At 53.9% G+C, this 26573-nt stretch overlaps 1 protein-coding gene across 4 annotated transcripts in view; it reads right to left on the reverse strand.

The window, feature by feature from the left end:
* Positions 1–259: 259 nt before the first annotated feature.
* The window catches only part of SFMBT2 (Scm like with four mbt domains 2), a 227662-nt gene continuing 201348 nt past the window's right edge, over positions 260–26573 (reverse strand). For all 4 annotated transcript variants that reach the window (XM_059404050.1, XM_059404052.1, XM_059404051.1 and 1 more), the window contains 5 exons: positions 17287–17462; positions 14753–14919; positions 14193–14456; positions 13334–13462; positions 260–5094 (listed from right to left, as the gene is read on the reverse strand). In XM_059404050.1, the coding sequence (XP_059260033.1) occupies positions 4954–5094; positions 13334–13462; positions 14193–14456; positions 14753–14919; positions 17287–17462 (877 nt within the window). In that variant the 3' untranslated portion in view covers positions 260–4953. The remainder of the gene's footprint in view (positions 5095–13333; positions 13463–14192; positions 14457–14752; positions 14920–17286; positions 17463–26573) is intronic.

Raw genomic sequence — 26573 nt, forward strand, 5'->3', positions numbered from 1 at the left:
CCAGCCACGGCCCCGGAAAGCCCAGAGGTGACTGAGTAGGAGATGCTGGTATGTCTTAACAGAAAGAATGAACACAAATGCCTTGAATAAAAAGTTCCGAAGCCACCAGGTAACTGAGAGATCGCACGGGACTTTCAGAGCCACGGTCATTAAAACCCTACGAACGCGCGCTTTGGTGCATAGCAGGGAGAGACGGACAACACACAACACAACCCAGCAGTAACACCGAGTGCCCTCACACAGACAGACACACACAGCACCGCAGAACTTATTTTTACTTTATTAACAATGTGGCTTACAATTTTTTCAAGTAAAAAGGGTTTCTTTTCAATTAGAATAAAAATTAAAATATAACTCTGATTTAGATTTATTTATTTACATGAGAACATATATACAGAATACAATCTTCCAGCAAACCAACAACATGCCCTTTGTCCTGCAAATTCCAAAAGTAAAAACACGAATTTTTTCCTTTTACACACTGAAACGTACACAATATATGAATCAGATTTCAATACGAACTACTCAAACTGGAACGCAAAACAGTAACGGGGCTTCTGACATTCACGACTTGGGATAGTTTATGCCTCTGGATATCATGCTAGTGCCTTCTGTGAACAACAAGTGAGATAGTTTCTCTCTTCTATCATTTAAAAGAACAATCATCTCCAATTTCCCAACGCAGCAGCTGAGTTTCAGCCCACGCTGCTCCCAGACGTTCCCTTTTCTTCGCAGTATCCATCAGGCGGACCTTGCTCTAGCTTGGCTGCCCAAGACGACTGACGTGCTCTCTGGTCCGGAATCCCCAGCATTTAAAGCCAACAAGGAAGATGGACAGCTGGGATTAGCTGGGATTAGCTCTTATCACCTGAACTAGAGCTGCTTTAAACCAAAACCCAAAGCAGCAATTACAATTTTTAGGTAAATTCAGGGGGTCAAAACTACCACAATTCTTTCATCACGTTCATGTTTTGGGGTACTTGTAAACCAACTCGAGTGATAAAAGCCAAGAGAACCAACTGAAATACTCAATCGAGTTAAAGGGATGAAAGCAATTTCCAGAAAGCTCTTGAACAGAAAAGAACAGGAAACGGCAGGAGAATCATTACATCATTACATTGTCAGAGCTGTGGGTAGAGCTGCTCCTTGCTGTTGGCCATTGCACCAACACACGTGGGCAGTGCTCACATCTCTTCAGCGACTGCTTCCTTACACGCTACAGACACCTTAATGTACTATCTTTCCCTTCAAAAATAATTGCACATGTGATCACAGCTTTCTAAAGACAAAACAGAGTACTTGGATCCTAGATTCACCACCTTAACCAAAAAGCAACCAGGGCGCTCAAACCACAAAGAAGATTTCGACGCTACTGTTTTTACAGTTCTATATACAGAAATAAGCATAAATGGGCGCTCTACGAAAGAAGTTAGGAAACCCCTAGAGCTTGCGAGACGAGGGAGAACGGCTCTCAGGTGTTTGGTCTGAGATAAAAGGCAAATCTCAGAACTTGCCTGATACGACACTCGGCATTCTGAGACGTCAGGACACGGAGACCGAGCTTCGAAGACTGACCCAAACCGACCCGCCAGATTACAGCAGGGGTCGGGGTGGGGGGAGGGTCACAGGTCTGAGACACTCTAGTGTACTGAGGAGCCAATCGAAGCAAACACAGGAAAGACGCGTCCAATACAGGTGGAGCAGGTTATGCGGCCTAACCAGGGTGAGCCCAAACATGGGGGTTGAGCCCCGCTTCCATCAGGAGCCTAACTAAAAGCGATGGGATGTCCTCTGGTGAGTGCAACTTGAAGGAAACAGGTTTCCATTTCCCTTTTTTGGTTTTTTTTTCTTTTCTTTTCTTATTTTTAGAAAAGCAAAGAAGGTTGTTTGCAATGCCAGCCTTACCCTACTCTTTAGGTTTTGTTTTCTTGGGTTTTTTGGGTGTATGTTGTTGTGGGCAGGATATTTTCCCAACACAGCACAGACACAGTCAGGAAGGTGGGGGCCGAACCAGCTCACGTAGTTTCTGGATGGGATTGCTCGAGGGCTCTCACCAATGCTGCATTTCTGCTTCTCCCGTTATCCGCACTTCACAGAACTCGAAGTGTCTGCTGGGCCAGGAGAGGAGAACGTGCTTCCCAGCCCGCTCCAGGAGGTAATGGGCAGCTCGGTGGATGCGGGACCCAGCCACACAGAGGACAGGACTTTGGTCCCAAAGTACTATCATAGACACAGATCAGTGGGGGGAGAGGCACCCCTTGCTGGTGTTTCAACCGAGAGAGGGGTTTGCCTCGGGGCCACAGGTGTGCCGGGGTAGGAGAGGAAATCATCGTTTCTTGCCTTAAGAGACACCACAGCAAGACAGCAAAATGTGCCTTGGAAATTGGCCCTGTTGATAGGCCAGAAGCTGGTGTCAGGTGAATCCTACAGAGGAACGAACACTCATTACCACTGGTGGCCCACTTGCTACGAGGTGAAGTGCACCCAGCAGTGGAAACCCCCCCAAGAATCCAAGTTCAGGAGGACGTCAGCAACACTCATGCCAGAAGCATCTTCTTGGCCCTGAAAGGTTTACTGGCCAGGAGGGGACACATACATGACCTCCATGATGGTGACCCTGGAGCCAGGCCGTCTGCCTCTGGCCCTGGCCTTGCCTTCCTGACCACGCACCACCAAGTGGACGTGGGGGAAGTGACAGGTCGCCGCTCAGAGAGACACTGAGGACAAGGAGGTATGGGGCACACAGCCCCTTGGGGAGCAGGACGTGTCCCAGCAACAGAGGCTACATCTTGCCCAGGCTGCCGGGGGGAAGCTTACCAGCTCTCCGGGGGTGGGGGGGCTGCCGAGATGCCTGCAAGACCCCCCACCTCCCACGCAGCACCTCTCCCCCGTGCCGTTCCCGGAAAGGACACGAGGAGGGGACACTCCTTCTGGAAACACGTTACCTTGCAGCCCCCACGTCCCCTCACTCCCGTTTCAGATGCCACAGGAATAGCTCAGCTCGAAAAGGCCACAGTGAAGGCTCGTGAGTGAGTCAGCGCAGGGAAAATGCCGACGATCTGGAAATGGATCCCCTTCCCACGGACTCCACAGGGCGGGCGTGGAAGGCCGGAAGTATGTGGCTGAGAAGCAGGAGTGGGAACCCAGGAGGAGGCGGCGGGAGACAGAAGCCTAACTGCAAGCCAACCAGCGAGTCCCTGTGGGTGCTTCTGTCCTTACCACCTGCCAACGCCACAGGGCAGGACGCCGGTCCTTCCAGCACAGGTCCCCAGGCAGACCCACTTGCCAGACGTTTAAAACCTGGTGGTGGCAATCAGCTGGGTGGGAAGGAGAAAGTCACCTGCAGAACAGGGTTCCCGTCTGCATCTGTAACAGGGACAGACTATGGACACAGGTTCGCATCAGTCGTCAGACCCTGCAACGTCCGACGCATGACCACACCTCCCAACGCACGCGGAGACAGGACAGCTCGTCGGACCAGCCTGGGATGTCCCGCCAGGCAGGAGACCCTAATCAAGGACAGAAGAGCGAGGTCACTGCAGCACAAGAGCAGGAGGCCGTGCTCCCCTTCCGGGTCCATACCCTGACTCCAAAGCTCTGGTGTCCCAGAGCGCGTCCTCCCGATGGAGGGCAGCCCCCTGGGTGGGAGTGAGCACACTGGGTCCCTCACAGGCAGACGGAGATCAAGGCCTTGGTACAAAAATAATAATAATAACAACAAACAAACAAACAAACAAACAACTCAGGCAATTCTCAGAGTCACAGATCTCCCCACAAGAGACTTCACTGATCCGATGAACTCCCCGAGAAGCGTCAGGGGCACCCTCTAGGCCACCGTGGGCTGCCAGGAATGGCAAACAGGGCGCGGATGTGATTCTCTTCCACCTCGCCTCGTGTCTCGTGGGGGTGGATCAGACTCTTCCCTTAGCAGGAGCAGAGGCGGACGAGTGGGTCCGGAGAGACATGGTCACCCGAGGTCAGCGGTGGCCATCAGCCATACCAGCAGAAGAGCAGGGCTGAGGCAGGTCACTGATCCAGAATGCTGCCTGGGCTCCCGTCGGGAACACGGCCTTCCTCCGGACAGCCCAGGGCTGGGATCCGAGCCAGTTTCATTGAGACACTCACTGCAGGATCCCTCTAAGGGGACACAGCTGGCTTATTAAGAGTTTCCTGAAGCCTCTTCCCACTCCTCTCTGAAATTAAGCTTTTCCTTTGATACACAGCTCAGCACTTCCCAGCAGACTCAAGGACCCACTCTCTGATCTGGTCACAATGAAATGAGAAAGTCAGAAATAAGTGAGGTTCTAGAAGAGACTGCAGACAGAACTCTCCACAGGCTCTAGACATCCATTGCTTGGCAAGACCGGTCTCATTACAATGACATACCGCCTCCTTCAAGCCTCCTACTTCCCGAGAGGCAGCTGGGACAGGTGACGCGGGTTTAGCCCATCCTTTTACAACCACGTCCCAAAACTAGTGTGTCTGAGAATGAAGCTGCCACCGAGATCAAATCGGCATCCGTGCAGCCACAGCCACACGTGCATCGTCACCAGCGAGCAAAGCAAAGCCACCGGCTGGTGTCCTCTCTGGGTACGTGCAGGAAAGACATCACCTGTGCCTTCATTTTCAAAGCCAAGTGGGCCGTGGCTGAGGAGGGCCCTTCGCAGGAGCCTCCTGGCTTGCGGAGGGAGAAAGCCGAGAGGCGGACGTACAGAGCAGCTCTTCCTCTTCCCACAGTGCCCAGCACTCCAGGGGCCCCCGCCGCGGTGGCGGGTGTGCTTGAACATGTGGTACTGGCACAGAGGCTGGAGGGGCAGGAGGTCCTCCGTGCTGCCTTCTGGCGCTACTAAGTGCGTGTATCAGCTCCCGTCACCCAAAAAACAAAGCACTGGTCCCCAAACTTTCCCAAGACGCTGCACCACCACAGCGCCGGTCCCCTCCGAGAGGGCGGCGTCAGTTGGCGTACTGGGCGTAGAAGGCCACTTTAACCCGCTCGATCTGATGGCACAGCTTGATGGCGGGCCCCAGCTTCAGCTCCATGCACTCCTGCACCGTGGGCAGCGTCAGCAAGAGCAGCGCCTGCCCGTCGATGTCCTGCCGGGAAACAGAGGCATGTGAGAGCCCACACTCCGGACACCAGGGGAAGGCAGCTGTCATGGCAGGTTCATCCCAGGGCCCACGGGCGTGCAGGGCTAGCAAGACAGACCAGCCTGGCCTGAGGACTCCCTCCTCCTTCTGGGTAATAGAACCTGTGTGCTCGGAAAATCCCAGCTACCCCGAGGCCACCCAGCTACCCACACCCAGGCCGGTGGGGACGAAGGAGCAGAGCAGGGGCACTGCCGCAGGGCCTCCTATTCCCCAGGCCGCCGGCCCCTCGCCGGGAGAGCCCCCTCACCCCCACGCCTGCCCGGTCCGTCTCGTGTCCTGCTGCGACTCCACATGCGAGCACCAGGGGAGAGCGCTCTGCTAAAAGCAGCAGCTCCGGGTTCCTTGCCAAGGTCTGACATTTCACCATCGCAACGGCTGAGAAGATGCGAGAGAGCCAGACGTAGCACTACCCAGGGCAGCGTGCCACAGAGGACCACACGCGAAGGCAGGCATCTGCCGGCGCACACGTGCACCACCCAGAAGGAGGTGTGCGACCCCGTCTTGTTCCTGTTAGCCCTCGGCAGCCGCGCACCGGGCCCAGGCAAGGACAGAGCCGGGAGACACCCCCAGGCAAGGACAGAGCCGGGAGACACCGGGCAGCCGCATTCCCTGCGGGAGGCGGGACAAGGGCCCGCCCAGAGCTTTAAGATCACCCCAGGAGACACCGCTGCCTCTTCACCAGCTTGCTTCCTCTAACAAACGGGGCTCATTTACGTAGACACCGTTTCCCGGGGTGACTGAGTGTAAGTGCGATCCCTGCCCCCTTCCACCGAGGCCGTCTTCACACGGCAGAGGCAGTAGGAGAAGGTAACGGGAAAGACCAGCGGCGGAGGAGAGCACAAACCACACCCCGCAAACGAGAATTTCTGCCCCGGGGCGGAGTGGTGAGCGCAGGGCTGCCGTCAGCCACGGAGACGCCCGGTCCTACAGCCGCACACGAGCCCCTCTGACCTCACTCATGATGACTGACACACAGGAAGCTTATTTTCTTCAAATAATGGTTTAACGGTCTCAAAAATACTCAAACCAAACCGAACAAAACACAACCCAAAATGGGAATAAATGCCAGCCTTTGGGAGGACGAATAGTAGGAATACAATGTCGTGTACCCTGCGTTTCAAAAAGGGCACCCTGACGTGCTCATAATCTCTAGTACGAAGAGCAGCAGTAACAATGCAGCGTTAACCCTTAAGTACCAAAGCACGTGCCACTTTCCATGGTCTCAATTACATGAGCGCGGCCGTGGCCAGTCCAGGCCACATCTCACCCAAGACTCAAACTGGACCTCCTCAAACCCAGTGTAAACCGACTGGTCTTGAACACACGCCCAACGAATTTTTGATGCTCTCCCTGGTTTTACTTTTTCGGTCGTGCTTTTACATGTCACTCCACTGGCTCTTCATGTGCCACCTCTCAGGCCGGCTGTAGGAAAGGGCAGACCGGCAGTGCTGAGAGACCGTGTTCTGCTCAGGGTCGTGGGCCAAGCCATGGCACCCCCGACCGGGGACCTGGGAGCCAACTGCAACTGCAGAGGCAAACCCACCTACGTTACACCACACCATGACAGACGGGCACAGGCCTAGGGACACAGTCTTTGAGCACCACGGGCCTCAGAAAAACACAGCGTGAGCAGGAAACAGGATGACGTCATGAAACCACATGCAGGTGGCTTCGCCATCATGTTCAATGAAGAACAGAACAGAGGCTTACTTTAGGATAGAAGATGCTTTTTTTTTGATGGAAATTAATGCCAGAAAAGCTAGTTGATCTACCTAAGATCATTTAGTAAGAGACCACATCAGAACTAGAGCCACAGTTTTTTTTTTGTTTTGTTTTGTTTTGTTTTTTAAGATTGATTTATTTGAGAGAGACTGTGGGGGGGCAGAGAGAAAGGGAGACAGAGTCCCCCCACGGAGCAGGGAGCCTGACGTGGGGCTCAATCCCCAGATCCTGAGATCATGACCTGAGTCGAAACTAAGAGCCGGACCAACTGAACCTCCCAGGTGCCCCGAGAACTGTGGTTCTCTGATATTAATAACTGCAGCTCCAAACAGCCATACACTTAGTCGTACATACACTGTATGTCCATCCTTGGACATACAGATTCAATTACACTTGAAAGCCGCCCCTAGAATGCTTCCACAACTCTCTACAGACCATTTCAGTGAAGGTGGCCGCCATATGCACCGCATCTAACTGGAGGAGGTCCTTCATTTCTTTACTCAACAAGCACATGTCAGAGGGCCTGCTGAGAGACAGGCACACTGATGGGCTCCATGGCTACTGCACCGACGGAGACAGATTCCCTCCAGGAGAGCAGGAGCCTCGAGGGAGGCCACTCTGAGGAACAGACCACTACAGTACAGAGAGAATCAAGTGTGGACACAAAGGCACGGGAACACAGCCAGTCCTGTTGGCGTCAAGGAGCGCTCCAGAGATCAGGAGATTCCCGTGCTCAGACCTAAGGGACCACAAGGAATCATTCAGGGAAGGACGGGCCCGTGGAGGACAAGCAGTCGATGACAGCACGTATTCGAGGAGAGCAGAGAGACGCTGAAGGGAAAGCTGAGGTGCGCCCGGACAGCAGCTGGGACACGAGCTTCTGGGGTATGTGACCAGGAAGTCGCTAACAGTCATTAGGCAGAGAAGCCACGTTCCGGGACGTGAACATCTGCAAGCTGCTACTGGCCACAGTGTACTGGAATGAGTTAGGAGGCGGGAGGGGAAGCCACGAGGGACTGAAGGGGAGGCCATTTACTAGGGGTCTCAAAGCTGAGCCTGTTCAGAGATAAGATCGCCCAGAAGTGGGGTGTTCCCCACGGGATGGCAGATGGACACAGGAATACAGAAGGCACAACACGATCAACAACGAAAGGACAAACTGTAAAAAAGAGTCTTCCTTGGACAGTGGCTTTCACAGGCGTTCGTCTTCTCAGGGTGCCCCGTCTGCACATGCCTCATGGGCACTCTTCGGGACGCACAAACCATTTCTTAATAAAAATACATGAATGCATCTACGTCTCAGATGCAAGCCAGTATCTGCCATTCTTTCTGAAATGCTTTTAGGTTTCCCCATTTTTCTGATGCCTCACAGCCCAGGAAGGAGGAGAAGGGGATCCCCTTGGGAAATCAAATCTCAGTTTCTGAGCAGGGCCAAGTCTTTAAAGTTGTTTTTCATTTATTTGCAAAATAGGTATTGAATTATTTGTATGTTGGACCCCAACGTAGCTACTGGAGATACAAGGTGAGTGAGACTTGGCTCCCGCGTTCTCTAGCTGGGGAACAGGCACACGTATGCAGCGGCCCAAATCCACACCTTAGCAGACAGAGCTTGAAGCTGAGCCCCGGGACACACCTGGCTGGGGGAGCAGTCAGGGACGGCCTCGTGTTTAACTCACTTGTGAGAAGGCCTGGCAATAAGGGCAAGAGAGCTTTTCTAGTCTGTTTCCGCCGCTCTAATCTCGGCGTCTAGGAAAATACCTGCTGGATGCAGAAGAGGGGCTCGTGAAATGTTTGCTGAGAGACTGAAGGGGAAGACCTGGTCTGGGTGAATTTAAAAGTCAACAGACAGGTAAAGACAAAGTGAGAGAATGTGACACATGGACAGAACTCAGAAAGATGGGGGACTCTGGGGCTGTGAGTCCCCCAGGACACAGTAACAGACACGGCAGGCTGGGGGCCTGGGGAACGACAGGCACTTGGGTCTCACGGCTCTGGAGGCTGGGAAGTCCAAGACTGAGCTGCCGGCAGACTAAGGTGACCAGCGAGGCCCTGCTCCCCAGCTCCGGAGTCCTCACATGGGGGAGGGGCCAGGGAGCTCTCCGCAGTCTCTCTCACGAGGGCACTGATCCACTCACGAGGGCTCCACCCTCCTGACCCCATGACCCCAACACCGTGGGGGACAGCCGCTTCGGTCTACACCGCAGATGCGTCCAATAGGGCCATCGGGCTCCCATCCAGGGAGATGGGGGCTAGGGTGCACACACTGAGGTTTCTGGAAGTGCCTCGGCCAGCTGTCCCCGGCTACCGAAGACCCCCCACTCATCCACGCAGACCTCACGCGGGAAGAAGGACTGGCCCGCAAGGCTGACTCTATTCAGCTCCGCTACCCTCACATTCGCACTCCCGTCTAGTGGTGGGGGTGAAGATGGCCCCTTGCTGGGTCTGTTCCTAAACCTTGCAGGGCTTCTGCCAACGGAGCGCCGAAGCCGTGGGACAGGCCCTGGGAGTGAATGCAGGCTTTACAGAGCCGGAAGCGCCCCAGATGCTTTCCAGGGCAGCCCAAGTGTTCCTCCCGGGGGATGCCAGAGAGCCTCACACCTGCCACCAGGACGCGCCAGTTCCCAGACGCGGGCCGTCTGACCCACTTGAACAAACTACTCCTTGACCACCACGCACACGCCCGGGGGATGAACGCGCTTGAACCTGAAGCCCTGTAATGAACGGCCAGAGTGACTGCTGCTTGTTCCAGTCTGCTTGTCCGTATCTGTTTATAAGCCTGCTGCCCCTAGGCGCCTGGAAGCATCTAAAACTGGGGGGCAATAGGGCCATTTCCAGCCCTGGCAAGCAGCCCCCCAGGCCCTGAGCAGTGGAGGAAAAGCTGCACAGAGAGCTCAGGGCAGATGAAACCAGACGAGAATGATGGCCAGGATCTCTGAACGGCCTCTAGACCTTTATGTGATCACAGCCCCTTCTCACTCCCCCGACACACATTCACTCGCTCATTTCGCAAATGGGCAAAGCCAATGGGAGAGTGTTTCCCAGGCTCTCCCTCCCTCTGCGGGAATAGCGCCCGAAGGGAAAGACATCTGGGTGTTTGGGCCATGGTTGAGGGGTGGAGAGTCCATGCTCTGTGGCACAACCTTCAAGTGTGGGCAAGCTGGAAGGAATGGACGTGTCCATGTCCTCGAACCGGTCCTGCTAAGGGCTGGTGCACGTGGTCATGTGGGGACCGCACGGAGAGCCCTGGGGTGAGTTGGGGAGAAACGCCCGGCCAGATCTGCACAGACTGCCGCGTGCAGGGAGACGGAGACCACAGCGGGCGAGGCACGGCCGTCTCCCTCATCACACACACCGAGCACCCTGTTTGGGACGCGGGAAGAACCAATCAACCACGGGGCTTGAGGGTTCTGTGCGGTCTGTCTGCGGCTGAGCTGCGGGGCCTCTGGCCCCTCATTTCCCGTCCTCCCCGATGACGTGAAACAGAACTCCGCACTGTTCTCGTTTTGAGAAGAATGTGCAATCCAGAATAAAACTGTGCCCCTGATTTCTCAACACCAAAGTGTCCCCTGCCAGGGGCTGGGCTGAGCGACCTGAGCATCAGGCTGTCCCAGAGGTAAGGGCAGGGGTGGCAGCTGGGTGGGGTCAATGTCACAGGTGACCGACAGGTCTGTCCCCTGACTCTCTTCCCATGTGGGCTGCGTGTGGCTCCCACCCACTGCACAGCCCTACAGCTCGTAGGGCTGCAGGTGCACAGAAGTAACACTGGGCCCCACACTAACAGTACCACACGGCAAGGAGTGAGGGCAACCCCCTGTTTAAGAGTCTCGTGTTTTTCTTAGTTAGAGATGTGTAGAGTTTTACTATATAATGTACACGTTTGCAGCAGCATGAACAGAGTAGAGACATTTTAAGCTGTTGCCATAACATTTCTGAATTAAAGGCATGGCCTCCCATAAAGCAGGGACAGCCCTGAGCTGACACCTTCACGAGGAATGAGTGCACTTTGCTGTCGCCAGACCATGCCCAGGGTTTCTCCCACGTTGGGGAACAGAGCCACTGTCTGCCCCGGGTCATTGGAAACCTCACGCCGTGGCTGGACGGACCCAGTGGAGGCCTCCCAAAGCAGGACCACAGAGCACTTGCGCTCAAAGACGACTGAACAAATTTGCAAAAATTAGTAATGACGGGCCCAACTGAACAGTAAAGGGCTCACGTCCCACGCGCTTTGGACAGCACGGTGGGCAGCAGCTTTTTACCACAGTCAAGGGAAGGCCGACTGTGAGGCTGGAAATGAACCGGAACACAGCTGTGATCAATTAGTCTACGTATTCTTCCGTCTCTAAGAGAAGTAAGAAGGTACATAGTAGGACCGAGTTTTTAACTGGCGTGAGAGGAGAAGGTGAGAGGCAGGGCCCTGCCCACCGCCCGATTCTGGGAGTGGGAAGGCGGCAGCACGCTTCACGTCTTGGACACCTTGGCTTGGGAAGGCTCGGAACTTTCTGGCGCACCCTAAGAAGCTGGGCTCAGAAGTGCAAGGAAGGACAACTCGGCACTCGTAGCATTTAGCCTTTCTCCCGAGTCAGCCTTGTTTCCACGTTCTTGCCGAGTCACCAGCCGGTGAGAGCAGCTGCAGGCAAGCCCGTTCCCCTCTCGCCACCCCACTAACCTGGAGTTGGGGCGGGAGAGCGCCGTGCTCTGTCCGGCCACAGCCCGGCTGAAAACCATTTCCAGCCACAAGTGTGCACTGGAGTCTAAAAGTGAAATAAGGCAAAAGCCCAGCTTGAGACTAATCTAGAACACGACCCTCCACATCGTAAGGCCCAGAGCAGACACTCTGTCACCGCGCTGAGTGAACCCACGAGCAAACATCCCCCCATGTTAAGCTCTGGGTCACCGGCACTCAGTGGCTTCGCCGGGCCACCACTCACAAGTGGCCGCCTGGGAAAATGCCACGTTAGCCAAAGCTTTGAGCAGGAGTTCAATCTACCGCTTTCTTTTGTTTCCGAGATAGGAGATGGCCCAAACCACACAGGCCTTCGTGGTTCTTAGCAATTCTCTCCCCGTCCGCATGTTTTAAACGAAGGGACAGGCTCGTTACTAAGTTACGTCTGATGCAGCTTTTTCCTATTTGCGTTTCTGCGTCACTCAGAGGAGGTGCTGGCCACGGGCAGAGCCCCACGGCCGCCACTCAGGCCTCCACGTGTGCGCAGTCCGTGTCTGGGGCGGCTCTGCGGCGGACCGCACGGGGCCCTGCCCTGGGACGCGCGGGGACTGCAGCCATTTGCTTTCACACGGTGGCCTCGAAGGTCTGGGGGACTCGCCGGGGGCAGCGGCATCGAGGCTTCTCTTTCCTTCCTGACTGAATGCCGGACTCCCCTCTTCCCAGAACATCGGTCTGCATCATCTAAAGAAAGGCCGCCCAGACCCACGTCTACTGGAGTACGTGGTGAACGGCCCCGTCCTTACATCCGAGCGCCCGAGGGACACGCGTACTCCGTGAGGCGCTGTGAGAAGTGACAACCTTCACGCGAACACGGGAGAGCGGCTTCCACTGGAGCTTCCGTGGGAGGCTTGGGTCCAGACGGGCCATTTGTATCCGTATTAATTTAAGGGGCAACATAAAAAAAATTCCTTTTTTGCGGCTCGAAGCACGTCTTACACTTTAGCTAATTCTCCCCGTCTCAGCGGCAGAATCAAAACTCCTCTAACGTATGGATCATCTTGATCATTCTGCGTGGACCTGTCGCTAGCAGGAACCTAACGTCCCACAGGTTTTTAATGTTGTTACAAAGGAAAGAGCGAAAAAGTGAGGCAGAAGCGGCGCAGAGAGCGGCCCTGAGAGAAACGGGGCAGGTGCGGGGCTTCTGCCTCTGCAAGATGAGAGCACGTCCTTCCGTTTCTCCCGCTGAACAGAACGAGAAGCTCTGGACGGTAGGAACCCAACAACCTGAAGTGGGGGGCAGAGACGGCAGACCAGCAGGGACCTGGGGGTGCCGGAGGGCACGGCACTGAGCACCCGGCTGTCAGCGTCCCTCTACATCCAAGACTCGCCGCTACAAGCACGGCCCCCAGTGCTGCCCTGGGCCTGGGTGAAAAGGAGCCCAAGGGACGCCTGCTCTTTCTAGCTGAAGGACTGGGAAAAGGGCGGCCCAGGGAGACAGAAACCTTTCAAAGATGGCTTTCCTGCAGGACAGAGAACCGCCCTGACCCTGACCGCGACGAAGGCCAGATGGCCCAGGCTCTTAGCCCCTGACAAGGGAGCCCGAGCCAGGACTCGCGTCTCTGCTGGGCAGCAAAGGGCCCCCCACGGAAGTGTCAGCGGGAACCACGAGTGAGCCAGGCTTCCGTCCCCCCAGCCCCCTGCAGCCACAAGGAAGCACCTGTGCCCTGCCAGAGCCGGGTCCCAGAAAGCAGCCACGTCGGAAGAACAAAGAACAGAAACGCCGCGGCAGGACAAGCACACCTGTTCCTGAAAGATCTTGGCCAGTGGGGCGCAGTCTGTCAGCTTGATGAACCTCACCACGTCGGTCACGGTCCACTCCAGCGGGTTGCTCTCCAGAACGAGTCTCTCCTCCTCCTGCTGCTTTGTGTCCTGGCGGGAGAAGGGAGGCAGCGGTCACCTGTCACCACCACACCGGCGGGACCCTGGTAAACCCTGCGGGCCTGAGCCAGACTTTCCTCCTCCCTCTGGCCTCTCCCCAGGCACCGGACAGACCATAGGGACGTTCAGAGCAGCTCGTCTGGGTTACAGTTTTGCCTCCAATGCCTCGTGTGCCTTGGAGGTTAAAAGAAAAGGCGCCGTGAGGGCAGCTGCTGGAAACCAAGTTCAAGTCTCGGGCCTGCGCAGGGAGGAGCATCTCCGACTGCAGAGAGGACGGTACAAGGTGCCTGAGAACGTGCAGGAGGCAGCCAGCCCTTCTGCGGTTATGCTGCTGCTGACGGTGCCTGTGCCCAAGCTGACTGCTGACGGCCTGAGGGTTTGGGGGAGACGGGATATACTGACTGTGTCATAGCATCACAGAGGTCTCCTGTGAAGGGGAAGCCTCGTGGCCACGGGACCCTGAGGGCCTAGTCTGTCTGTTCCCCTGACAGGGATCCTCAGCAGCTGGAAGAAAACCTTCTGGAGAAACAGGTGCCATGACCTCCCTCGGAACTCCGTCCAGGGTGGGCCATCCCCAGCCCTTCTCCCCAGACTCGGGAACCAGGCTGGAGCTGCCACGACTGCTGGTTTAAACATGGAGCCCCCAAGCAAGGCCTTCCTTCTTCGACACGCTGTGTGCAGCCCCGCCCCCACAGCCCAGCTTGGGGCCCGCGGCCGTTACCTCAGCCGGGTCCTGGCCGGTGGCCACACCCTGCTCTGCCCCCTCGGTACAGGAAGCAGCCTGTGCCCTCCGGCCCCTTCGAGGCCTTTCCACGGGTGGCCGGCGCTCGGGCTCTGAGCTGCTCCTCAGGGTGACGGCCCTCCGGGGCCGCGCGGAGGGGACCTCGGCTGAAGAGGTATCTGTCTGGTCATCGCGGAGCTCAGAGCCGGTCTCCTCACTGCCCGTGTCCTCGTCCACGGCATCCCCATCCTCCTCCTCGCTCTCCTGGGGAGAAGCGACGGCACTGACTCCAGGGAGGCCGTCTCCCACCGAGCCGGCCCCATGCAAACCCTCGGGGGGCGGGGTACAAGGCCCAACCAGCCATCCCCAGCCTGTCCCCGCCGCGGCCCTCTCCTGGCCCACATGGCCGAGTGGGCGGGATCTGCTTTCAGCGGCTAAAGCACCGGGCTCCTGGTACTCGGAGTGTGCAAGCACCTGGCATCACACGTGGGCCGCAGCCCCAGCCAAGAGCCACCGCACGTCCAGGGCGCATGCAGGAAGGTGCCCTAGGCAGGACATACCTCGCCCGAGCCCACGGCCAAGTCCACGGCGGAAGATCTCCGCTTCTTCTGCACAAAGATGGATTTTCGCCGTTTCCTGCGTCTGGCGGGCTTCGGGTGTCCGCTCTCAGTGCTGGCTTCCCCTATCGGGGGCTTCACGATCTTCTTTCTCTTTCCATAGTAATAGGCTGCAAGGAGAGAGGATCCAAAACGTCTTCTCATGATCACACACACGTAGTACGTGGACACAGAGAGCACAGAGAGCAGAGGGAGGTCGGGCAGGAGAGAAGAGAGAGAGAGAGAGAGAGAGAGACCGGACCATTCTTCCAGTCAGAACGTCCCCCCCTTGCCCTCGTGGTTAGAAAGTGTTAGGGGCAGACCTGTGTGTTTTCAAAATTCACACGTTAAAGCCCTCACCCGCACGGCACTGTATCTGCAGTCAGGGCCTGTGAGGAGGTGATGAAGGTCTTCGAAGCGTGGGGCCTTCATCCCACAGGACCGGTGCGCTTATGGGAGGCGGAGCAGAGCGAGGAAGGGGAAGGTGCACAGAGGGGGAGGCCCCATGCAAAAAGAGAGGACCGCAGCCAAAAAGAGAGGCCTTTGGAGAAACCAGGCCTGCCAGCACCTCGATACAGGTCTCTAGTCACACGCACAGCACCCGTCAGAGTCAGTTAGCAACTTCCAGTAACGACCGCTACATTTTGTAAATTAAACGTATACTCAACTAATTGAAACCACTGCTAAGGACCCAATTCTCAGTGATGATCCCAATCGAGACCCATCGCCCAAAGTCTCGGCCGTCCCACAACATAACCCCTACTGTTCCATCTAAAACCACATGCAGAAAGGCAGCCTTTAGCTATGGTTGGAAGGAGCCAAGAAAACACCCAAGCACACAGCCCTGAGGCTTCAGTGGAGCACACGCTCTGTGGTGGAGCGTGGCTGCCGTGGGTGCCCGCGCCCCTGCACTCCCCGCGAACGCCACCTGGCCCCAGCGTTCTGTTGTCTCACATGCAGAACGAGACCAGTGCGACCCACAAAGCAGGACGATCACAGCTTCACAGTTGTCTCCATGGACCAGTCACAAATGAATAAGCACCTGTTCACACCCAAGACCCCGCGTGCGCTAGAACCCGGGGGAGTCAAGAAGGTGGAGGAGCAGGGGACCCTGAGCTCGCCTTGTCCCTCCAGCACAGCTAGAGTAAATATCAAATCCTCAGGAACAGCCAAGAAACTGATCTGAGGGCTGAGAAAACACAGCACACACCTACCAGTGGCTTTCTAGAAGCCAAATGCTGGAAATCTGAGTTTGACCGAATACAACAAAGGGGCAGCACACTTTCAGAATCCTGGGCTTACACTGGGGTGACTGCTGGCCTCGGGGCTCCCAGTCCTTCCCCAGCGTGGTTCTGTCGTCCCCCCAGAGCATCCGTGCAATCTGCAGTGGTATTTACGCTGACCCAGGGGTCTCAGGATTTTGATGTTTCATCACATGGGACCCAGAAAAATCTCCACGTCATTTCGTTCGTATTTAATTGGAGCTGGGGTAACCCGCTTCTTCCCGTCTGTTACTGAACAGCGTACTCCAGGGGGTCTCTCCTCTGGCCCAACGTAATGTGAGGGGAAACAAGTTCTCCAGAGAGGGCGGTGACGTCCCCGTGTCCTAGCAACACACCCCTGGCTGTCCGGGCGTGAGCGCGGGCGCAGAATGCCCAGTGGCCCAACCTCACAGACAAGAGTGCTAACTCCTGGCAGGAATGGGATATCTTAGGATATCCATGCACCCATACAGGGAAAACTACAAGGAGATTCACACGCCAAATGGTGGCTCAGATTGCTGGTTATGACACACGAATTGATCCGTCTCAGCTGGCTGGGGTTCCCAGCACATGGACCGCACTCCCGTGTCCCGTTCATGCGCCGGTGGTTGGAATGCAGGCTGCGGGAGCAAAGCCCCAGGCCACCGAGCCTGCAAAGGCCAGAGCTGAGGAAGGATGGGACCTGAAGAGGCCACTAAAGGCGGCAGAGGAACCACACGTATGAAAATCCTGCCAGGGAGGGGTCAGAGCAAAGGTGGAGGGAGTGGGGGGCACCCTGAGTGCCGGGAACAGTGCGGGCTGCCTTTGCACCTCGCAGCAGCCTCATCAAGGAGCTCAGAGAAGGAGATACAGACGGGAGGGGGGGTGCAGGCTGTGACAAGGAGCTCCCCCCGTCCCAGGCGGCAAAGGCAGGGTCTGTACTTCCTCAGCCTGAGGACCAAGAAAGCGATGCCGGTTACCAGCTGCAACCGAGAGCCAGCTTCACCCCGCTCTCCCTCAGCCGGGTACGTTTCCAGACTTACCGGTGCCCGAAATTCACAGCCCGCCCTTCCCACCGCTTCTCTGCCATCCTGTCCCTCCGCGGGGCTAGGGACACGTAGCGGCCACAGCAAATTTTAAACAATTCTTTCATAGCAATTCCCATGAAAAATTACTCAAAGGTTTGTTTGTTTTTTTTTAAATCCACCAACGACCTGTGGGCCCCCAGCCCCATCTCCTTTCATTCTTTGTACTTACTGTACTTGGTTTTGGTGTGAATGGAGCAGTTCTCCGGGCAGTTCTCCGAAACCAGCACGGGACTAAACAGATTTGGGCAGCATTCCAGCTTGGCACAAACCCGCCGGCAGAAATCTGCTACCTGGTCAGACGTCCGCACGATCTTGGCCACGGCGCGGTACGTTTTGCCTCTGTACCTAGAAACGAGGAAGAGCGACGACAAGACCGCACCGTTACTCACACCTGCCGGGCACACGGCACGTTCTGAAAGTGGCCCCTTTATTTTCCAACCATAAGGTAGGCTGTGTGCGATTCTCCCGTCATTTGCTTTTATCATTCCTTTGGAGCTCGGAGTAGTGTTTTTAGGAAAGCACCACGTGCACCACGACCACAACGAACCAGTGCTACGGAGCTCGGCGTGGCATCGCTCACTGCGGTGTCTGCGGTTCAACAGCCACTCCAGAACCCTTCAGAAATCCAGATGTTGTCACCTGCTGCTCATCACGTTTGAGGGAAAAAACCAAAAGACAAAAAACAAAACACTGTCTCCTGCTAAGAAAAACCACGGGCAGTGAAGTCTCCAGCATAACACTGGAGACCAGCTCTTCGGGAAAGCAGGCAGAATGAATGCTGGGTTCAAAAATGGGCACGGAGTCCTTGGGCCAAGTACTTACAGGGATAACCACGTAAATAATGCTCGGCTGGAAAGGGGAGCACTTGGATGTAGGTTCGAGCCACATGTCAACACATTTTTAAGATATCACTGGTAGAAAACACTTGCACACATCTCTGTTCGACCAGTGTTGATTTAAATGACACGTCACAGAACCCAGAATCCACCGACACAAAGAATGCATCAAAACCACGGGACCTGTTCAACTATGCCCAGAGGTGCACCCTGATTTTCAAGTTGAAATCCTTTTTAAAGGTATTATTTATTTTATTATTTGAGAGAGAGAGAGGGAGAGAACAAGAGGCGGGAGAGCAGAGGGAAAGGGAGACGCTCCCTCCCTCCCGACGCGGGGCTCCACCCCAGGCCCTGAGATCATGACCTGAGCCAAAGGCAGACACTCAACTGAATGAGCCACTCGGGGGCCCTCAAGTTGAAATCCTGAACAACAATGTATGTTCCAGGAAGACAGTGGGACCTTTGATAGGTAACACTCGGGTTAGTTTTGGGAAAACTAACCACCATCCAGAGGCATGAACTGCCAAGTAAGCCAACACTGCCGTCCTGCTCGTCCCCATCTGTAGGGGTGATGGGCACGAGCTCTCTGCCAAACCTGCTTTGCACACTCGTGTTGCAGGTTTCCAAGAGCCTGCCGCAAAGCAACAGGGACACCAGGTAATTCGTGCAAATGGCGTAACGTAAGGAGAGCATCGCTTCGGTAATTTGCAAGTGAAGTATTACGTTCAAAACCTAGATCTGGTTCCCTAAGAGTAAGGCAGTGATAAAAATAAAAGGAAAATAAAAAATAAAAAATAAAAAAAATAGAGCAAACTGATCCTGAGTTGCGTTCAAGTAGGCTTTCTCTGTATGCCTCTGAAGACCAGAAAAATACTCCTTTTCCTAACAGATCGTTGTTTTTGTTTTTTTGTTTTTTAACAGTATCAACAGCAAAGAAATTAAATTCTAAGTTAAAAAAACCGGACTTCGTGTTCATTCTGCGTCTGGTCTCTCCGATCCCAGCCCCTCTGCACTCTTCTTGCATTTCTCTGAAGTGCCTAGCTTGGCTTTCTGTGTCTTGAGAACTAAAAAGCAATTCTTTATAGATAAAGATCATGCTTTAAATCGCATTGCCCTTGAACAACTGTTGATTTTTCTAGGACCTCTCCTGACCCTAGATGTAGGCACACAGTCCGCGCTCCGCTGAGGACTCTGTGGTTCACGTCTGGCTGGCTTGTGCTCCGAGCTTTTGTTATGCTTCACGGTAAAACCAGCACAGGTCCGCGGACACGGGGTAGCCCTCCTGCTCTGGGGAAGGCTTCCCTTACAGTTGTACCCACTACGGTTTTGTAGCCCTAGGGCTCCCTCCCTTCTAAAGAGCTCTATATCAAAATTCTTCAAGCTCCTTAAAAAATTAAATGATATCAAATTTTAAAATAAAGGCAAGAGAAATGTGAAAATCGGGTCCAATTCCAACCTGTGGAAGTCGGGCCCGAAGACAGGTGTCTGAGACCTCCAAATTCCGAAGCTTCCAGAAATACATTAGAAGGACGTGAAGAGGACAAGAGCAAATGCCCACGGGAGAGAGAGAAGGCTCAGCTTCTTCTTCCCTTCTGGTTTGGGACGACCCCGTGGAAGCAAGCGTTTTAGTAAACCTTTCCCATTTAGGAAATGTCAATCCAAGTTTATGAAAACAGGATCCTGGTATAGTTTAAAAGTAAGAGAATCCCCTCTCCTTGCCTGCCCTTCTGGAACAAGCCCATCAAAGAGCTATGGTGATGGAGGAGGAGGGCAGGGAGACTGGGCAGGGAAGGTGTGCAGGCAGGAGAGGCTGGGTGGGACCCACAGTGTCCTGGCCCCGGGGTGGGTGGATGCGGGAAACACTGGTGGTGCTGCCAGGACCTCCCATTCCCACTGCTGGCCCAGACGCAGGCCCTAGAGGCTCTGTTCAGCTCCAAGAGCTCGCCCCCTCCCCTCCTGTGGGCATCCCCCATGCCGCGAGTCACTGTAATGGGGCAAAAGGGCCCGACCACTTGGGCCCACCTCGGGACGACCATGGAGGGCCATTCCAATGCCAGAGGGGCCCGTGGGCTATGGTCCGTCTCCCCCTCTCCCTCAGGTGTTGTTCCAAGGGCCCTCCTTAATTAAGAGGATCCAGACGCGTGGCAGGTGAGGACGGAGGCAGGATGACAGCATCTCCGTCCCGCTCAGAACGCAGAGGATGTCTGCCCCTGCGGACAGCCCGGCATGGGTCAGGTGCGAAGGCCCGGATGGGGGTGAAGGGAACAGAGGGACAGGAGACAGGTTCCAGAGCGGGACCTGACCAAACACAACAGACTAGAGACAGGCCAGCCAGGTGTCCCCTGTGTGTTGGGGGGTGGGTGCAAATATAGGAGAGAAAAGGCCAGAGGGGACCCCCCCCCCCCCCACGGTGTTAGGCAGGTCGGAGAGGGGGAATCAGAGCTCGAATTCGGTCACAAGCGTGCAAGAAAGGCCAGGCTTGCGGGCCTGACGTTGCAGTCTCTAGAGAAGCTAGTCACTGTGGCTGGTGTCTGGGAACCGCATTTTGGAGGTTATCCAGGTGCTGAACTGCGCCCGGCGTGGGTGAACCATGTGTTTTGTGCTGAAAACGGGACCTGCTTGCTTGGCTGGCCCATGCCAGGCAGCGTGTTGCCCGTGGGACCAGCCCACAACAAGAGCCTCGGCCTGGGCTTCTCTGGATGGAATCATCCCATGAAAGTCACTTCCGCTGCCGGGGAAGCAGAGCAAGCAGGAGGACGCCTGACATGGAGATTCTTCCAGACCCCACCGGCCTCTCTCCTCCTCACGACCTCGCTGCGTGTCCTTACTACGTCACCGCGATCAGTCTCAGCCCACAGTAAAATCATAGCACTCAGTCCCCACAGCACTTGTAGGAAAATTCAGACCATGGAGGAGGTCATGAGGTCTCCCGACCCAACAGACACAGAAGTAAATATAAATATGTTTCTTTTTGTACATGTGTATGTCTAGACACTCACATGTGTATGTCTGTCTACACACACACATACATACACACACACAAATGTCACTGCTCTGTCCAACGAGAAAGCCCAAGAGACACAACACCTCAACAGCAATGCACTTAAACGTGTCTAAACCTGGCTGCTAAATATCGTTTTTCACCTCCGCCCACCAAAAACAAACAAAAACAACAACAACAAAACAAAACAAAACCCAACCAAGTCTCCTTAGAGAGGTGGCTAAGTCCAGGACGAGGCAGAGAAAGAACAAGATGATCTGGGAACAGTTCACTGGGTCAGAAAATAACCAAGTATCAAACACTGATGAGAAAGGTCAAGGCGATAAACACAAAGCCTGCTGGGGTAGCGTGGGGGGCGCCTGCGTGGCTCCGTCCGTTAGCTTCCGGCCATGGTATCGGGTCCCAGGACGGAATCCTGCATCCGGCTCCCTGCTTCTCCCTCTCCCTCTCCCCCTGCTCGTTCTCTCTCTTCCCTCTCTCAAAAAAAATAAATAAAAATAAAAATAAAATAAATAAAAATAAAAAATAAATAAAATCTTAAAAAAAAAAAAAAAAGCCTGCTGGGTATGGTTCCCACTGGCCAAATCTGGGCCAACCGGAGCGTCAGAGTAAGCTGATGACGTCACCCCACTGAACGAACCTGTAGCCCCTGAACTCACACAACACAAACAAGGCTCTGAAAAGGCTGAAAGCCTGACAAAGAGGGATATTTACGTAGTACAGAGCGTGCCCCCACCAGCTGCCTCTGCCCCACAACAGCGTGGCAGACGTCTTGACGTCTGCCAAGACGTGTTTATCGCCTTGACCTTTCTCATCACCTAATTAGGTGATCAAAGTCAACACCCCCAGGGAGGGGTGCACAGAGACGGGCGTCAGCCAGCAGGGTGCTGTGGGAACATCCTTACTCCTGTGATACTCCCCACACACCCCCTGAACCCCGTCATGCAGAAACATGAAAGAAACTCCCAAAGAAGCAGCGTTCTGCAACGTGGTCCCTACCCTCCACAAATATCAAGGTCATGAAGGTCAGGAAAAAGTCCGAGTAACTGTTGGGGAGCAAAGGGACCCTAAGAGACAGGGCAGCCCAGTGCCCCGGTTCTGCCTGAGGGACAACACTGGGACAGTGGAGACACGAATGCTAGTACATAGCACTCGTGTGCACCACCGTTCTGATTCTGATTATGTGGGAGAGCGTCCTTGCTGGTAGGAAATGGTTATGGACTGGGGGGCGATGGGCCATCATGCCAACCATTTACTCTGAAATCCACCAGGAAAAAGAATGTAATTGTAATAAATTGTTTATATAATTTAAAGTCATTTTTCTAGAAGTCTGAGACTGTTTCCAGATAAACACGTAGAGAAGAAATAATAAAAATGCTGGGTGTATATTGACTCAAACTACATGAAGCTTAGTATATACCACGATTTCCATCTCTGTTTTCGCGTGCTGTGGGTCAGTACGGGCATTCGCTTTTGGATCTTCACGCAACGCGGGGAAGACACATTGGACCTTACAGCTCCTGGCCTGTTTGGAGCCAGCCAACAAGGAGGGTGAGTGTCTGCACAACCCTTGTTCGTGAAGACGCACTAAACATACACAGCTACCAATCTACCAAGAAACGCAGGCAAAAGGCGGCTCCAGGACTGTACCCATAGGCTGGGGTTTAATGGTGACTGCATGCACATGACAGGGTCATTTCTGTGTTCTCTGAGACGCCGCACAACGTGACCATCCGAGCCTCACAGTCTCCCAGGGCCATCGCGGGCAGGTCAGGCGTCAGGAGCTCCGCCAGACATGGAGAGGTGGGCGGGCCGTGCCCAGGGCGCGAACTGAGGGGCGCCACCGCGGTCCCCTCGCTAGCCTGTATCGCAGGTGGCCGTAGAATCCGTTCTGCAGCTCTCCGCATCGGGAAAGGCTGACACACAGTACGCCAGGGACACACTTCTGCAGGCAGAACGGGAGGGGAACACCTCAAAGCACGGGATCAAGCTCCTTGCTTTAGCCTGTCAATGTGAGTCCAGAGGGAAGGACCCTCTGCCGGGAACTTAGTAAAAGGAACAGCAAGGCTGTTGTAGACACAAGGTAAGGTTCTTCAAGCATGGAGCACAGGTTCAGTGAGGAGCGGAAAACACTGGAAGACATGATCCAGCTAGTGCACAGCAGAAAACTCCCTGGTCTCGGAAGGAAGGAAGGAAGGAAGGAAGGAAGGAAGGAGAGAGAGAGGAAAGGAGGAAAAGAAGCCAGAACTGCCGCGGCAGGACAAGAAGCGAAGATAAAGAAGGAGGGACCCAGGGAGATGTGCGAGCCGCCAGCGGCAGAGGAGCTCCGCCTCCGTCACTCTGAAGACCGCCCCCGTTCCCGGGGCACCTCGGCCTTACTGAGGCTCCAGAGACGCGCGGAACTTGATCCTGTGTTTATTAGCAGGGCGCCCGAGCACAGGCTGGGTGACAGAGGTCTCAGACACCCACTGTGAAACAGCACAGGATGCCAGAAAGCAGAGGGACACAGGAGGGATCCTCTCCCCGGCTGTCCCTGTGGGGACCCCGGAGCCAACCCAGAGACGATTTTAAGATGAAGACAGCTGAGATCCAAAGATGCAGCAAGCAGCTTTCCCAGAGCCTCCATGAGCTGACTAAAAGCAGAAACTTCTGAGAAACGAGGACTGCCTTAAGTTCCTTCTTTGGAGTGGCTTCTCACCGTGGGGGAGAGACCAGAGTAAACCCACCATAAATCCCCTCTCTGAGGAGCTTCATGGCCATGGAAAAGAAAGACTGCTCGTGCCCACATAAACCAACTTTTCCACAAACTTTCTTATCTTCTACTTGTTCTCCTAAAAACTCCTATGTCTTTCATAAAGAAACCTATTTGGGGGCACCTGGGTGGCTCAGTGGGTTAAGTCTCTGCCTTAGGCTCAGGTCATGATCTCAGGGTGCGTCCTAGGATCAAGCCCCGCATCGGCTTTCTGCTCGGCAGGAAGCCTGTTTCCCCCTCTCTCTCTGCCTGCCTCTCTGCCTATTTGTGATCTCTGTCAAAAAAATAAATAAAATTGGGGTGCCTGGGTGGTTCAGTGGGTTAAAGCCTCTGCATTTGGCTCAGGTCATGATCCCAGAGTCCCAGGATTGAGCCCCACATTGGGGTCTCTGCTCAGTGGGGAGCCTGCTCCCCCCCCCACCTACTTGTGATCTGTCAAATAATAAAATCTTTTTTAAAAAAACAAACAAATAAATAAATAAAATCTTAAAAAAAGAAAAAAAAAAAAAAAAGAAAGAAAGAAACCTATTTGTTCTTCCCCTAAGGGCCTTTGCTCCATACTCTCTTTCCCCTACTGAGCTAGGGGTAACATACACATAAGCTCCAGATCCTAACTTCCCCTTCAAGTTCCCCATCAGGAAGCACTCCTGTGTGAGTGCATGGTGCACCTGTGAGTAAAGTCTTTTCTCTTGCTCATCAGTCCTCTGTCAGTTTAATTTGCAGGCTCCCAGGAACTGAACATTACAGGATACAGAAAAGGTTTTTTCCTCCTTGCCATCAAGAAGGAAGTATGGATAGTCTTCCAGTATCTTCCTACCAATCAAAGTGGGGGTTTATTTCCACATGTGAGTACATCAGGCAGGGTGGAGAAAGAGAGATGAAGACGGAGAAACAAGGATGCTGGGAAATATTCACCTCTTTCCCCCGAGAAAAACTGGATTTTGAGCCAAAAAGAAATCCAGAGTGAAAAAACCCAACAGTGATGTAACAATCCACTCTTGAATTCCAGGAGGAATTCAACTTGGGAGGACTCCAACTGGGCCAACGTTCTCTCATTCACTTGCAAAATGACCCCAGAGCAGGACCTTCTAATAGAACTTGGTGAGGCAGCAATGGGGGCGTGAGAGCACAAAACCAGGTTCTACTCCCGCAGGCTGAATCCACGACCTGAGGAAGAATTCTGAAGGAAGAACTCAACTCTGCGGAGACAGAGAAGCTTCCCATGCTGGAAGACCTTCACTCCGTTCCTTAGCCACAATGAGCGATGGTCCTGACTTCCTACAGAAGGGAGCCTTTCCTTCACTGCCACATCTCTGTGATCTTCAGAACTATGGGCAACGCTCTGGTTCACTGGCTTCTGGTCTTATGAGACACAACCCCTCAGAAACTTCTGCCATCTTTCTGGATTCCTGCATTTCAAGGAATGAGAACTCTGAGTAAGAAAGGGGTATGTGTGCGCTTATTTTGGAAAGACCCAATCCAATTCAGAACATCCTAAACTGGTCTTTGTTGGAAGCAGAAACACCAGGCCCACAACCTGGGGAACGTCCGCGCGCAGAAACTTGGGCTTATGTTCCACAAACTGGTTCAGCACCTGCTTCCTGGAATGTTAACGGCATGTTTTCAGGAGGTGATCGCATAAATCTGAGCGAGGTAAAAATTAACAAATGAACAAACTAATAATTTTTTTTTTCAACGAAAGGCCTCTGTTTGCAACTCCTTTTCCACACAAATCATTTTGCTGCCAAATATTACATCTTGCTACTCACAAAATAGAAGCATGTGTAAAAGACCAAAAAAAAAAAAGCGGGGGGGGGGGGGGGAGAAACACATAAAAAATCAGTAACTGCTTATGAAAAAGAGACCAAACTATCGTTTCTATAGAGCCAAGTGTGACTCACCTTGAAGTTGTGACTTCCCCTGCGTCTGCCTAAATGATAAAGAAGTCTCATTCCCTCCAGTTACAGAGGACAATTCCTCTTTAAATATTCTGAGTAACTGTAGCAAAGGACTGTGAAAATGTATTAAGCCTTTACCTAGATTTTAAGACGATCACAAAAGCCCCTCAAAGCAGAGTTAACAGTCTTTCTCCCCCCAAGAAGATTCTAGAACATGTTGGAAAACATTTAAATGTCTCTAGATGCACACGGTTGGAATTATTTTTTTTTTTAATCCCCCTAACGTATAGCCTAAATTCTTCCTCCTGAAATTCAAACTAATGTAGGTCAATTTAGTATACGGAAATGCACTGGAGAGAAATGTTCTCTTCCAGGACTGCTGAATGAACTACGTGAGAACCTACTTACTCTTCGGAACCACAGCTACCTGGGTTTTGCCTTTCAATATACGCTGAAGACTCCCAGTACAGACTCCTTACCCGGTGCTCAATACTGCAGTAAGTTCTTTAAGTATAAAAGGTGTGGCTGTCAGATAAATAGGGGGAAAATCATCAAGGGACAGAAGATGACGATGTTAGGTTTTTCTCCCACGCACAGGTCAAACCTTTTCAATGGCACCTCCATCCTCTCAAGAAAATGGGTCTTTTCAGACGAGGAAGAACGAGTCAGAAACCCCAACTGCTCAGCGACTGCCCTCCCAAACCCCAGGACTGATGATCTCTTGTCCTTTTCCCCTGAAAGCACTCCCCATGATACTGTCATTGGAGGACAGGGACCCAGACAACCAAATGCCTTAAATGCGAGTCCCCCCCACCCCCACCCGCCGGAGGTTAATTTTTTCAGGACAGGATGTGTTTCAGCCTTCCAGCAAAATGGGAAGAAGGCCGGGCTCTCTCCTCTCATTTGCACCAAAAAAAACAGCCAAGTTGTCAAGATCTAAAATGTTGTCGTTTTACATCAGAAGCGAGG

Source organism: Mustela nigripes, chromosome 6 (assembly GCF_022355385.1).
Source record: "Mustela nigripes isolate SB6536 chromosome 6, MUSNIG.SB6536, whole genome shotgun sequence".
NCBI classification, from domain to species: Eukaryota; Metazoa; Chordata; class Mammalia; order Carnivora; family Mustelidae; genus Mustela; species Mustela nigripes.